General features: G+C 52.3%; 1 protein-coding gene and 1 long non-coding RNA gene across 4 annotated transcripts; one reads left to right on the top strand and one right to left on the bottom strand.

Moving 5' to 3' along the window:
* Positions 1–2121: 2121 nt before the first annotated feature.
* Positions 2122–3954, top strand: LOC107077473 (uncharacterized). Its single transcript, XR_001478492.2, has 3 exons — positions 2122–2456; positions 2541–2983; positions 3230–3954. It is a non-coding gene; the product is annotated as an uncharacterized lncRNA (long non-coding RNA).
* A 3818-nt stretch (positions 3955–7772) lies between these two features.
* Positions 7773–13942, bottom strand: ogg1 (8-oxoguanine DNA glycosylase). 3 transcript variants are annotated; one of them, XM_069189640.1, is made up of 8 exons: positions 13837–13941; positions 12925–13105; positions 12010–12338; positions 10626–10805; positions 9847–10025; positions 9359–9506; positions 9031–9080; positions 7773–8103 (listed from the first exon to the last, which is right to left on the bottom strand). In XM_069189640.1, exons 2-8 carry the CDS (start codon positions 13032–13034, stop codon positions 7933–7935), a joined length of 1167 nt encoding a protein of 388 aa, XP_069045741.1. In that variant the 5' UTR covers positions 13035–13105; positions 13837–13941; the 3' UTR covers positions 7773–7932. The 3 variants fall into 3 exon arrangements, with proteins under 3 accessions (XP_069045741.1, XP_069045742.1, XP_069045743.1); XM_069189641.1 differs by lacking the exon at positions 13837–13941 and adding an exon at positions 13505–13814; XM_069189642.1 differs by lacking the exon at positions 10626–10805 and having other exon boundaries at positions 13837–13942.
* Between the last annotated feature and the right edge of the window lie 1470 nt (positions 13943–15412).

The following is a 15412-nucleotide window of genomic DNA, read 5'->3' as shown; positions in this document are numbered from 1 at the left end:
GTAAAACCCAGCAACTTGTAACTGCGGCTGCCAGGACTTCACCAAGACCAGATGCTGCGCTGCGCTGCAGTCCAAACATTAAAAAGGGTCTCTCTCTCTCTCCACTGACTGTCTCACCCCTCTCCCTGTTCCTCACCCTCCCTGTCTCTCTCCCTCTGTCTCCCCGTCTCTCTCAGTCTCTTACCCTCTGTCTCCTTGTCTCTCTCAGTCTCTTACCCTCAGTCTCCTTGTCTCTCTCAGTCTCTCTTCCTCTGTCTCCCTGTCTCTCTCAGTGTCTCTCCCTCTGTCTCCCTGTCCCGGTCTCTCTCAGTCTGTGCCTCCCTGGCTCCTAGTTTCTCTCTGTGTCCTCAAAGTCACAGCTAACACGGACACTCGGGAGATTTTCTTCCTGTTGTCCTGATCAGGCAGGGGCGTGTCTGATTGTGCTGCTGGGAGCTCTGGGAGCAGGGCTCTGGGTCCCCAGTGGGGCATCGCGGCAGTGGGCAGCGGACGGGTCCCCCCGTGTCTCTGCGGTGCCCCAGTCCGTCATCCAGCCTGTCCTGCTGAAGTCCAGCACGACACCAGACACCTTTCCCTCTCTCCTCCCGAGCGATACAGAGGGCACTGCGGCCGTCCGCACACCTGGGCACACCTGGCACCGCGCTCAGCGCCCCGAATGAAGAGCCTCCTCTGTGCCCGCAGCGCTAGGAAGGAGAAAACAAAGAGTTAAAACTCTTCGCGCTCGCCTGTCTCGGCTTCACTGCAACCCCGACCCCTCGCTCTTCGCTTCGTCCTGCCGCTGCCTATCCATCTGAGCGGCTATTTCTGCAAACACCCCACCCCCACGGCGAGCCCAACAGACACGCGTGTGTGCACACGCGCGCGTGGGATACACCTGCACGCCGCCAGTGGAAGAGAAGCGGGGCGCTAGACGCCGGGCTACGGCGGTCCAGCCCTTTTTCTCCGTGCCTGTGCCTCCCGGCTGCTGCGCCTCAGGCTCCCCTTCCTCCTTTCGCTTCCGCGGAGGTGAATTTCTGCCTCCTCTCCTTCAGCGCCAGGCTCGCTCGCTCCCTCCCTCCCCTCTCTTCCTTTCTCACCTGCCGCCGCTCCGCTCCGGGCTGGACGGTCGTGTCTCTGTCGGCCCCACGCTTCTCGCAGCCGCGGCACGAACCAGCCTCTCGCCTCGTGTCTCGGCGTCTGCCCGTGGATCTGCTCGCTGCCGCTCTGCTGCGAGCTCACGCCCTCTCTCTCTCCCTCTCTCTCCGCGTATCAGCGTGAGAGCGGCCGGCCGCCGGCTGTGGGCGCACTTACACAACAGCTCGGCTCCCGAGCTCCTCAGTGACACCCGAGGGGTGCCGCAGCTTCAGCGAGGCGGCAGGAGCGCCTCGCCCCCAGCAGGCGACACTGAGGGGCGGCTGGCACGTCCAGCAGCAGGGCGCTCCAGCCCCAGACTGGGAGGAGGCAGAGAGAAATCCAGGTGCTGCACTAGCACGGGGAACTGGTGCTCGCACTGGAAACTGTCACGTCGCCTGAGCAGCAGCCTGTGTGCAGCGAAGATCCAAGGGGACAGTAGGTCTTACTAACTGTATACCCAGCCTTTCAGAGCTCTTCCAACCAGCAGTGCCAGTAACAGACACACACAGAGAGCTGTCAGATTTACAGAAGGCTGGTCAAGTCTCGGGGAACTGAGAGCTGAGATGACAGACGAGGGGCGCGGGTTCAAACTGGTGATGCATTGAGTGGAGTACTGCAGGGATCTGTGTCCGGACCACTGCTCCTCCTGGTTTCTATCAGTGATCCAGGTACCGTTAGGGTCACTGGCCAACTCTGGATCAGCAGCAAATCAGACTCAAAAGGATTTCGGCAGCGTTCAGAAGGGGGCAAACGCACCTGGCAGCTGACGTGTGTCTGTATGTGAGTCAGGGAGCTGGCCACCTGACTGGGGCAGAAACATTCAGAACGAGAAACTGAGGTTCCCTTCTGAAACTGAGGTGCTCCTGTTGACATGTCATTTATCTCCTCCAGGCCCTGCAGGGAAGGCAGAAAAGAGTGTTAGGCTACAGTTCACGGTCAGAAGTGTGGCAATGAAATCAGGGGGTGTTATCCCTGGTGGCCTGGCTCGATCTCACTCCGGGCCGGAGCGGTCTGGCCTCCCTACAGCTCCCACTGGAATCACCTGGAGCAGCAGTTTCTCTTCCACCTGACCTGTGAGCAGGGGGGCAGCAGGGGGTCTCTCCTGTAGGCGAAGCCCTTTGAGAGGCGCTATATCAACACAAGGAATTCTCAGGCGGCGTTCCTGCTGGGACCGTGTGTGTCCCGGGACCAGCACGGGCCGGGGGGCCGCCCAGACACGCCCCCTGTGCGCCAGAGAGAACAAAGACATTGCTTGTTCCAGGACGCTCCAGGCCGAAGTCCTCTCTCTCTCCGGGGACCGGCTGCCGTCGGAAAGCCCTGCGGACAAAGTTCCAAACCTGCTGGTGTGTGTTTACCTTTCCCGCTTCCCCGCCAACAGCTCTGATCTGACACGTCTCCTGTGACAAATTGGTTTTCTAATCCTTTAGGCGCTCGGTACAGGTATTTCAGCCAGCCTGCTGCAGAGACCCCCCAGGGGAGCAGGCGGAGACAGGACCGGGCTCAGAGTGACCCCGAGGGCGACTGCACTCTCTGCCTCGCTGGCACACGGGGTGTTTGGACCCCCGGCTGTTATATCATCTCATCATACATTCAGCACAACCTCTTGTTGCCATGGGAGTAGGGAACAAGCTGCCCAGCCACGCCGACTCAGATACGAGTTTCATTTCTTGTTCCAAATAAAGCTCATCAGTCAACTTAATTGATTAAGTATTGGCTCAGCTGAAAGGGCTGCATGTTTTTTCTTAGGGTGCGTCTTACCCAATGATGCCACGGACTGCCCTGTGCCCAGTGGGGTCACTCTTTCCCCGTTATTCAGTTGATTCGAGGGGTTCAGGCCGCGAGGGAGTCCGAACCGAGTCCCCCCCCCCAGGTGAAGTACTGTGACCTCTGACCTGTGAGCGGCGTCCTGCCTCTGTTCAGCCACACCTGCCAAGGCCAACAGCGCAGGAGGCTGTGGGTGGTGCTTCCCTGTCGCTGGCTCCAGCCCCAGGACTGGAGCAGGGAGCAGGCCGGCGTGGGCGTGAGCTCAGCGCCTCGGCTCGGCTTGGGCAAGCTCGGTCTCTCACGCTGCCTCACCCTCTCCTCTTTTCTTTCTATTCCCATTTGAATGTCAAAGGAAGGATGAGGTCACCTCCACACACTGCCTGCTGGGAATCTGCTCCTGCTGCGCTCAGCGGGCGGAACCTTACACCCAGGGTGAGGTAACAGGAGCTGGCTGCCTGCGTGTGTCAGTGAGAGTTGGCAGGATTACACCCCTCCTCCTCATTTCCTAGAAGACAGACAGGTGTGCCCAGGTGAGTCATCTCAGGCTCTGTCCTTGTTAAAGGGGCAGCGCCTCTAACAGCCTGCTGTCCGTCACACTTCTCTCAACCAGTTTTACACAAAGAGCTGTGGGAGTGTGGAACAAACCACCCAGCTTGTGGAGGAATGACTTTAATGGGCTGAATTTATAGCGGGTCTCTGTGGGAGATCCCACAGGTGCTGAACATTGGGATTCTCTGTTTCCTTGAACCTGCCCTCCCAAAAGTTCCCACGTATTTCACCCTGTGCAGCAGTTTCTCACTCCTGGGGGATGAAGGGTCCCCTCTTGTATGCAAGGCCCTGTGGGAGGCTTTGGGATGAAGGACGCTATATACTCACACGAGTCAGTGTTCGGGCTCAGATACAGGGTCCGGAGTCCTGGGCTCTGTTCTGGCCGGGCTGAGGTACAGTATCTGTCAGCGTGGATCCCCTAGACTACAATGAGCATGACCGAACCTGTTCAAGGCTTGCAGGGTGCACTGCATCCCAAGAGATGCATCTGTTGATAACTCTGGTGGTTATTGCCGACGTTTACTGAGGATCGTTTTCTACCCAGATTACAGGAAGAGAGGGGTAAGATCTCTGCTGCTCGAGAGGTTTCTCTGGCGCCTCGCAGGTTCACGGATTCCTCACAGGTCCTCACAGATTGCACACCCAGGGAGCAGCGGCTCTCTCTGTGCCTGCTGCTCTTCAGGAATGTGGTCCGTGCGACAAATCTACTTGATCACATGAACACGGGAAAGAACTGAGATTATCCGCCCCACACGTCCTTCCAGACAATCGAGACAAGTTTGTTTCCGCTGACACTAACAGAACTCAAGTTATTCTCACCTCTTAAACACAGGCATCACACCTGTAAATGGATAATTTCCAAATCCTCGTCTCTGGAGCCAGCAGCTTCAGAATAGGGGGGTCTCTTTTTATTTGCAAACTCATCAGCTCTTAACCCGACAGAAGCAGGTGAAGCTCAGGCCCGTGTGACAGTCTGTGAATCAGCCAGTCTGACAAATCCTCTGTCTGCCCCCCTGTTTCTCTCTCAGCCCCACCCACCCCTGTCATTATCCTGTTTAGGCTCCTCTCTGGACTCAGGATCTTGGGCTGAAAATAACCAGCTTTAACCTGGAGGATTTCACTAAGATCATTAGAGAACACTGGAGCCAGACACAGAGAGTGAGACAGGAGGTAGAGAAGGGAGAGAGAGAGACAGGAGGGAGAGAGAGAGACAGGAGGGGGAGAGGAGGACAACAGTCACTCTCAGAGAGACATCACAACAACTCCCAGTACTACTGAGAGAGGGGGGAGGGAGCTCAGTTGAACTGGCAGCCCAGTATGTAATCTCCTGTCCCAGCCTGAGGAGCAGACAGTGAGCCTGTCTCTCAATAATAATAATACAGTGTGTGATCTCCTGTCCCAGCCTGAGGAACAGTGAGCCTGTCTCTCAATAATAATAATACAGTGTGTGATCTCCTGTCCCAGCCTGAGGAACAGTGAGCCTGTCTCTCAATAATAATAATCCAGTGTGTGATCTCCTGTCCCAGCCTGAGGAACAGTGAGCCTGTCTCTCAATTATAATAATACAGTGTGTGATCTCCTGTCCCAGCCTGAGGAACAGACAGTGAGCCTGTCTCTCAATAATAATAATACAGTGTGTGATCTCCTGTCCCAGCCTGAGGAGCAGACAGTGAGCCTGTCTCTCAATAATAATAATACAGTGTGTGATCTCCTGTCCCAGCCTGAGGAACAGACAGTGAGCCTGTCTCTCAATAATAATAATCCAGTGTGTGATCTCCTGTCCCAGCCTGAGGAACAGTGAGCCTGTCTCTCAATTATAATAATACAGTGTGTGATCTCCTGTCCCAGCCTGAGGAACAGACAGTGAGCCTGTCGCTCAATAATAATAATACAGTGTGTGATCTCCTGGCCCAGCCTAAGGAACAGTGAGCCTGTCTCTCAATAATAATAATACAGTGTGTGATCTCCTGTCCCAGCCTAAGGAACAGTGAGCCTGTCTCCCAGTAATGCTCCATATGTTTGCTTGTAAATGTATTATGATGTGTCGGTATTGTAAATGTCTGTTGATTTTGTGTTAATTGTATTTGTAAATGCTTTGGCATCACTGTTTTATTAATTGTTCCTGCCAATAAAGCATCATGAGTTGAACTGAGAGACAGGAGGGGGAGAGAGACAGCAAGAGGAGGGGGAGGCAGGGAGGACACAGAGACAGACAGAAAGAGACAGGCCCCTTCTAAACGAGTCACACCTGCGTGCCTGCACACGCGCGCCCCTCACACATGCGTGTGACGCACACACAGCGTATGGCATGCGGCTGCTGTCGAACCCCTGCTCGCCAGTCTGGTTCAATGACTCTCGGGGCTGGGACACACGCAGGCGTCTCCCGGGCCTGTCTGGGACAGAACCAGAGTGCTCCACACAGACTCACGAGGCTCTCCTCCTGCGGCCCATCTTCCTCCGTCCAGCTGTTATGGATCATTTCAGTTGAGATGAAGGGAGCAGCAGTAGTTGCTATGGTAGCTGTAGCAGAAGAATAACTCCAGACGTATTAACAGTGTTAGGAGTATTAGTCATCATAGCTGTAGTATTAACAGCTGTAGTTGGAACTGTTATAGTAATTATCTGGGGTTCAGAGCAGCGCTGTGTGTGAGGAGAGAGAGAGGATCTGGGGGTACAGAGCACGGCTGTGTGTGAGGAGAGAGAGAGAGGATCTGGGGGTACAGAGCAGCGCTGTGTGTGAGGAGAGAGAGAGGATCTGGGGGTACAGAGCAGCGCTGTGTGTGAGGAGAGAGAGAGGATCTGGGGGTACAGAGCACGGCTGTGTGTGAGGAGAGAGAGAGAGGATCTGGGGGTACAGAGCACGGCTGTGTGTGAGGAGAGAGAGAGGATCTGGGGGTACAGAGCAGCGCTGTGTGTGAGGAGAGAGAGAGAGGATCTGGGGGTACAGAGCACGGCTGTGTGTGAGGAGAGAGAGAGAGGATCTGGGGGTACAGAGCACGGCTGTGTGTGAGGAGAGAGAGAGAGGATCTGGGGGTACAGAGCAGCGCTGTGTGTGAGGAGAGAGAGAGGATCTGGGGGTACAGAGCACCGCTGTGTGTGAGGAGAGAGAGAGAGGATCTGGGGGTACAGAGCAGCGCTGTGTGTGAGGAGAGAGAGAGAGGATCTGGGGGTACAGAGCAGCGCTGTGTGTGAGGAGAGAGAGAGAGGATCTGGGGGTACAGAGCAGCGCTGTGTGTGAGGAGAGAGAGAGAGGATCTGGGGGTACAGAGCAGCGCTGTGTGTGAGGAGAGAGAGAGAGGATCTGGGGTTCAGAGCAGCGCTGTGTGTGAGGAGAGAGAGAGGATCTGGGGTTCAGAGCAGCGCTGTGTGTGAGGAGAGAGAGGGTACAGAACAGATTTCTGGCAGTAGAGCACAGCCGTCTCTGAAACCTCAGGCCTGGCCTGACTCACTGTGACTCAACTGTGCTGAAGCCAACAGGCTGACAAACTAAGACACATTGAGAGCACAACGACACACTAAGAAACAGCCACACACTTCAACACACAACTACATACAGGCATACAGCAACACACTGAGAAACAGCCACACACAGCAATGCACACTGAGAAACAGACACACACTGCAACACACAACTACACACAGGCATACAGCAACTCACACACTGAGAAACAGACACACACTGCAACACACAACTACACACAGGCATACAGGAATACAAACACAGAGAAAAGCACAGACTGTGATACACCAAGCGCAACCCCCTGCCCCTCTGCTGTCCACACGGACACACCCAGGGCCCACACACACACACACTGTGTATATAAAGCCGACAGCTGCTTCTGTGAAGCGCCTGCAGCTGAGGCTGTGGTTTCTGAGACCACAGCCTGACTGAACCACTCTGTCACTGCACCCCCGAGCCCTGCGCACTCCGACACACACACACACCCCACCCCCACGCTCACTGAGCCCCCACACTCTCCAGCCACATGAGCGCAGAGGATCATGCACAGAGGGATACCCAGACATGACAGACAGGAAGACACACGCAAAGAGATAAAAGATGGCGAGATACAGCAGGAGTGCACCTGTGTGGTCAGAGAGAGCAGGCAGAACGGCCTCTGTAACCCCTGTCCTTCATATCTCAACAGCGCTCGACAGGTAAGGCTCACAGTCTTCACGGGCTGAACCCCTTCCACACTGAGCCCTTGTTCACACTGCCACCTAGTGGTGCCATCGGCATGCCGCTCCAAGGCTGAGCTCAGTTCTGAAAACAGTGGGACTGACAAGTTCATGACCAGTGGCAGAGTACCGGCTTCTTTTCAAAGAGATCAGATCAACAGAACGGGTCCTCACAAACAAAACATTTTATTTTTAAAATGAAAAAATATCCTCCACACAGTTTAAAAGCACAATGCAGGTAAACAGGTAAGACTTGGCTGTACAGCTGTTGGGACATTTTTCCGTGGAGCACACTCTCACACACACACTCCCCCTCTCTTTCCACTCTCACGTTCTCTCTCTCTTCCTCTTCACCGCGATCTCTCCTCCTCCCTCCCCGAGCTCAGCGCCTTTCCCCCTCGCCTCCTCCTCTGCCTCTCTCGTGCTCTCTTCCTCTGCTTTCAGCTGCTCCTCTGGTTTCAGTCTCTGGAATTTCTTCAGATCAGCACAGAACAGCACCTGCAAGAGAGGAAATAAGAGCCACACTGCAGGACACACTGACACTGAGCAACACACTGACACTGCAGGACACACTGACACTGCAGGACACACTGACACTGAGCAACTCTCTGATACAGAGCAACACACTGACACTGTAGGACACACTGACACTGTAGGACACACTGACACTGTAGGACACACTGACACTGAGCAACACACTGACACTGAGCAACACACTGACACTGAGCAACACACTGACACTGAGCAACACACTGACACTGCAGGACACACTGACACTGAGCAACACACTGACACTGTAGGACATACTGACACTGAGCAACACACTGACACTGTAGGACACACTGACACTGAGCAACACACTGACACAGAGCAACACACTGACACAGAGCAACACACTGACACTGTAGGACACACTGACACTGAGCAACACACTGAGACTGTAGGACACACTGAGACTGTAGGACACACTGACACTGAGCAACTCTCTGATACAGAGCAACTCTCTGATACAGAGCAACACACTGACACTGTAGGACACACTGACACTGAGCAACACACTGACACTGTAGGACATACTGACACTGAGCAACTCTCTGATACTGAGCAACACACTGACACTGTAGGACATACTGACACTGAGCAACTCTCTGATACTGAGCAACACACTGAGACTGTAGGACATACTGACACTGAGCAACACACTGACACTGTAGGACATACTGACACTGAGCAACTCTCTGATACTGAGCAACACACCGCCACTGTAGGACACACTGACACTGAGCAACACACTGACACTGAACTATACACCGACACTACAGGACACATCAGTAGGCAACAGTATCAGTAGGACAGTCCTGCCTCTTGCTGTGACTGTCCCTTCACACTCGCGTGAGCAGAGCAGGGGCCCTGAGCAGTACTCACCGAGTGGGCCCAGCCTGCGTAAGGACCCCACAGCTGTCTGAAGAAGTCACCTGAGGACAGGGAGACAGAGGCACCACTGAGAGCTGAGTGCAGCGTGGCTGTAGGACACCTTCTCTTAGACAGCTGGAAGACACACTGTACTCATGTGCCGGACCACTTGCGTACTGGTTTCCCAATGCCTTAGGCGTCTACTGACGGAGAACCGATGATGTATAGATGGCTGTATTGCTTTGGTATTGTAACGTACAGTGATTGATCAGATCACTGCACTGACAGGGTACTGATGAAGCACCCGGTCCCGACCCTGTGGTTGCGGCCCCGGCCTCACCGATGTCGCGGTACACTCTGTCCGTCAGGCTCCTGTGCCCGCTGCCCAGGTCGGGCAGGTAGTCACGGCGCGCAATCTGCCAGACGTGGGTGTCGATGGGCACAGCGCCCGGCTTGTCCAGGGACATCAGGCACACGCAGTCAGCCACCTGTCCGGAGAAACACACCTCTGCAGCTCAGGACTCTGCAGCTCTGCAAGTTTCACCATTTTCCTGGGCTGTGAACAGGCAGCGTGGCCATTATCTTGATCAAGAGAAATAATCAATTCTACTGATGACTTACTGGCTACAGCTACACACAGACAACAGAGCACAGCTACACAGGAAGAGGGAGTCAGAGAGGAAAGGGTCACCAAGAGTCCGACACAAAGCAGACAGGGGTCAGTACACACACAGACAGGTGGACAGGGACAGTGTAAGGACAGACAGGTGGACAGGGACAGTGTAAAGACAGTATACAGACAGGTAAAGGCGGGCGGAGGCAGGGTACCTTCAGCCCCACGCCCGGCAGAGTGCGGAGCGCAGACTGTGCCTCCAGGTACGGGACGTCCCGCAGAGACTCCAGCCAATCAGGACCCCCCGTGTCCAGGATGTGCTTGGCGCTCTGCTGCACAAAACGCGCTCGGTAACCGAACCCCAGCTCACGCAGAGTGGACTCCACATCGCTGCCTGAGAGAGAGGCCAGCGGTCAGACAGACAGAATGGACTCCACATCGCTGCCTGAGAGAGGGGCCAGCGGTCAGACAGACAGAGAGACACAGACAGAGAGAGTGACCAGTTGGCGGTCAGACAGAGCCGGGAGGAGACAGTGACCAGCCAGCAGCCAGACAGACCCAGGTGAAGACAGTGACCAGCCAGCGGTCAGACAGAGCCAGGAGGAGACAGTGACCAGCCGGCGGTCAGACAGAACCAGGAGGAGACAGTGACCAGCCGGCGGTCAGACAGAGCCAGGAGGAGACAGTGACCAGCCGGTGGTCAGACAGAGCCAGGTGAAGACAGTGACCAGCCGGCGGTCAGACAGAGCCAGGAGGAGACAGTGACCAGCCGGCGGTCAGACAGAACCAGGAGGAGACAGTGACCAGCCGGCGGTCAGACAGAGCCAGGAGGAGACAGTGACCAGCCGGCGGTCAGACAGAGCCAGGTGAAGACAGTGACCAGCCGGCGGTCAGACAGAGCCAGGAGGACACAGTGACCAGCTGGCGGTCAGACAGAGCCAGGTGAAGACAGTGACCAGCCGGCGGTCAGACAGAGCCAGGAGGAGACAGTGACCTGCCAGGGCCCGCAGGGGGGGGAAGGCGTGGTAGGGCACAGCGTCCAGCTGTCGGAGGGGCTCGCCCAGGCGCTGGCACAGCCGCTCCACCATGCCCTGGATACGGGAGATGTGGTTGTTGGAGGTGCAGATGAAGGAGAACAGGCACTCTGTGGGGTCCTGTCGCAGCATCCGCACCCCTGGGGTACACAGAGGAAGAGTTACACACAGATTAGGGGTCACACATGACAGGAGACTGTGGGCGTCTTAGTTCCCTGCAGTTTATTCCCCCATTTGTGATCCCACTTTCCCTTCTTCTTTTCCACAGCCTCAGTCCCAGACTGTCCTGGGGTCAACTGCTTTGGTTGCTCTTCTCCACTTGTCTCTGTCGAGCACATCTTCCTCACTCACTTCACATACCTCCATATCTTTTCTCACACAATCTATCCATCTCTTTCTAGGCCTGCCTCTTCCTCTGTTACCTTCCACCTCAAATTCCATTACCCTCTTTGTTACTTCCTCAACGTCCCTCCTCATGATATGTCCATACCACCGTAACCTCGCCTCTCGCATCTTCTCAACCACATCCACCACCCTACATCGTCTACGGATTTCTTCATTTCTGATCTTATTCTTCATTGAAATCTGCAGAATCCATTTCAACATCCTCATTTCAGTTCTTCTCATCAGGTTCTCTTCCCTCTTTCCAACTGCCAAGCATTCAGCTCCATATAGTAGTACAGGTCTAATCGCAGTCTTGTACATTTTGCACTTTAACTTTCTAGGAATTTTCCTGTCACAGATTATTCCAGTTATTTCTCTCCACTTGTTCCATCCAGCTTTCACTCTTTGTTTTACTGCCTCCAGTGTTTCTCCTCCCTTTACCAGTTTTGATCCAAGGTATTTAAAGCCATCAACTTGTTTCAGTTTTCCTCCATTTGTCTCCTCAACATTGGTCATAGTATCTCCTCTTCTCTCCATTACCATTATTTCAGATTTTTCTGCATTCATTTTCAGTCCACCCTTTTCCAGACTCCTCTGCCATTTGAACACTTTCTCCTGTAGTTCTACTTCTGAATCTGCCATCAGTGCCACATCTTTAGCAAAGATGAGTTCCCAAGGCACTTCTGCTCTTACCTCCTCTGTCAGGGTGTCAATAATGTTTATAAAAAGGAAAGGACTTAGTGCTGATCCTTGGTGTACTCCAACTGTGATTTCAAACTCTTTTGTCTCCCCGTTGTGTGACAACTTTCGTAGTTGCATTTCCCTGAGGGGCCAATATTCTGTCAGGGCACTTTGTTCCCAACACCCGCCCCTCTGTGTGTAGCGTCTCATGGTTTGAGTTTTAAATACGCCGTTAACTGACTGGAACGGCTGAGTTTACCTGTTTAGATGAGGGTTTACCTGGAAAGGTGAGGGCTGTGTGTCTGAAGTGCTTGTCCTTGTTCCCCCACTCCCGGTACAGCTGCCCAAGAGGGACGTCCAGCTGGAAGTAATCCCTCAGAGCCTCCTGGTCCTTCCTGTCCTGCACAGGGGTCACGACCTCCGACACCTGACCCTCACCGGGCTCTTCCTGCTTCACGACCGCGGCCCGCTTCGGCTTCTTTCTGCCGTCCCCCGCGGCGGGCTGCATGCTGTAGGTATGATACCACAGCCGGTCGTCCGTCTGGGTGAGCGTCCACACCTGTCCCCCCAGCACGCCTGTCCAGTGCCCTTCGCTTGTCTCCCGCCAGCTGGGGGAGGAGCAGAGAGACCGCAGGGTAACAGCGAGACACAGGGGAGGGGCGAGAGCAGGGCGGCCGCTCCACTCGGCAGCTACAGAGCAGCTGAGACTTCCTTCCAGTAAACGCTTGGAGCCTTGGTTCACCGAACAACAGGCCCTCAACTGGTTTAACTGCAGAGAAAATATATAGGATGCAGTGAAACGTGTGTCTGTGGTGTTATCTGATTCTTCTTTTAAGCACTGAGTTACCTGCACAGCCTGTGTTACTTCTGCGTTACTAAGGGCTTGACAAATGCTGATAGGAAAAGCACAAATATAGAAAGAAAAACACAGATATGAGAGAACTAGAGGCCTCAGTATCTTCACACGACTTGATGATTTACCATGAGAAGGAGTTAAGGGAGACACAAGTGTCAGCACTCGCCAAAATCTTTCTTTACTCCGTTTCAGGAAGTGTCGTTTCTTGCATGAAAGTTAATTTGGCAGAAGCTCCCTTAACAGCACAGCTGCTGGTCTCACAGAGGAGGGCCAGCCATTGTTCTCCATGCCACCCCAGTGTTCCACACACGGGGCTCGGCCTCTGGAGCCCGGCTCACCGGAAGCTCTGTCCACAGCCGAGGGTGAGATCCAGGCGCAGCTCCGAGCGCGGGCAAGGCAGAGACCGCCAGGCCGCGCTCCCCGCCGACAGCACGGCATGCCGGGACATCCCACCGCTGACACCACGTCTGCCGCACACACCGCTGACGAACAGCAGGGGGAGACAGCGCCCAACGCCGCCTGAAGAAACACACACACACACAGGGTTTGCACAGCAGGCTTCAGTGCTACTCACATCTCTACCTCAACAGAAAATTCACATCGCTGCTGCAGCTGCTCCTATTCTCTAGAACACACTGCTGTAATAGAACCTGCATCTATTCCACAAACACAGCTGTAACTGTTGCCAGCACGTCTAGAGCATCGGCTTCAGTTGCAATTGTATTTATACAGAAACAGGCTAGAGGCAGAGAAACAGAGCTCATATAAAGAACCAGGGTCACTGTGGGACACGGCGGCTTTTGGGCATGATCTCTGCCTCGCTGTATCTTAAAACCCCCATTTGTATGAGTAGAGGATTTATGTAGGTGTAACAACAAGTCCTGCATCTCCTGGGAATCCTGTCGGCTCAGTCATTACCTGTGCGCCCTCTGCTGGACGCTCACACAGACCTAAACCGATTCTGGGGGCATCGCACAACTGCCTGAACAAACTCGCTCTGTCGAGTCACACAGTACACTTCCAAAGGTTATGTAAAATAAATTACATTTGTTCCTTTTCTTTGGAAATGTTTGCTTACTCCTCTTATCTAAAATTACACGTTAATTTCATGACTATGGAACAATACTGCTTATCGATTTTGCTTCTTGTTGTATTTGTTTGAAAAAACAACAAGATCAAACGTTAATCAGGGAATTGAGGAGCAATGACTGTAAAGCACCGAAAACAACAACCCCACTGTGTTGACTTACTTGACTTCCTGTGCTTGAAACCGCTTCCGCCACTCTCTGCTCGGGCCGATCATAATTCTCACAGAGTGACGGGGAGGGCCTGCGCCGCAGAGCGGATGGCCGAGTGTAAAATTCCAAGGAATGTCATGGAGTCGATATGATAGCTGCTACTCACTGATTTGTCACTAGGTGGGGCAGTAGTACTCATTCTTGTCCGCAAGCTTCCCATGCGCAGCCAAGTCTGAAACTAAGGCGCGACTTCAAACGCTTCAAACACGTTAATTGGTTTAAAGAAATGCAATAAAAAGTCAGAAAATACAATAAGGATTCCTGTATCGAAAGCTGTTACTGTTAGAAATTAAAATAACAAAGCTGTTAGCTGGTCTTTAGTATGAACTGGCTTCATCACTGCTCTCCTCCCCACTAAGAGCTGGTGTGTGGGGAGTGTACTGGTGCATCATCCAGGTGGGGCTGCACACTGGGGGGGGTGGAGGGGATCCCCATGACCTGTACAGCGCTGTGAGTGGAGTGTCCAGAAAAGCGCTATAGAAGTGTAAGCAATTATTATTATCACTAATTATTATTATTATTATTATTATTATTATTATTATTATTATTATTATTAACAATAGTAGCAGTAGTAGCAGCAATCAAACTAATTTACTGACAGAGGTTCTTGTAATTGTCAGGCCTGGTCACTTGAGCACTGCTGGACAGCTCCCGAAGGACAGTGCGCTGGACACGGGTCAAGCTGTGGGCTTAGAAGGGCTTCGTCGGGAAATCAGTCTGGAATTAACACCCGTCTCTCTCAAAATGAGAGTTTTCTCATGTTAGCTCCTGCAGTATTCACTTATACTTTTTGTACATTTATTTTCATGAACTTTCATATTTACTTTAAGATATACAGATCTTGTAGTCAAAATATGTGTTCTGATTTTTCCTTGGAGAAATCGTTATGTTGAGTTAGGAATAAAAACAACAATAAAATCTGCTCAAATAATACATTATTATTATTATTATTATTATTATTATTATTATTATTATTATTATTATTATTATTATTATCATCATGTTGTTTTATGTTTTATTAAACATCAAATTACACAGAGAAGAAAAGTTTCCAAAAAGACAAGTGACAAAAAGAACCGTACGCTGCCGGAGTTCATTAAAAGATCAGAACACAGGTCGTTTATATATAATACTGCATTTCCACCTTATAGGCAATAAAGGAGGAAATAGCTATTGGCCATTCTGATCATTGTTATTTACCCATTATCAATAAGAGATTAATTATAAATTAATCAAACACCATAACACTTTCACAATTGCAGTGAACATTTTCAAACATTGAAATCTAGACAAATATACAGGGGAAAATGAACCAGGGTTTACACAGGTTATCTATGTGGTTATTACTGCATTTTTTTTATGTTTAAATGTTACATTTTATTTAAACACCAGAATTACAAAAAAGGAGACAGAATATTTAAATAGATACAGAAATAGACTTCACAGTCAGAGGAATTCACAATTGTAAAAACAAAAAATTATACTTTTTACATATTTCCATTGTATCTTGCCTTTTGATTCTTTAAAT

Source organism: Lepisosteus oculatus, chromosome 4 (assembly GCF_040954835.1).
Source record: "Lepisosteus oculatus isolate fLepOcu1 chromosome 4, fLepOcu1.hap2, whole genome shotgun sequence".
NCBI lineage: Eukaryota > Metazoa > Chordata > Actinopteri > Semionotiformes > Lepisosteidae > Lepisosteus > Lepisosteus oculatus.
Note: the sequence above shows the minus strand (reverse complement) of the source record. Positions and strands in the feature narration are given on the sequence as shown.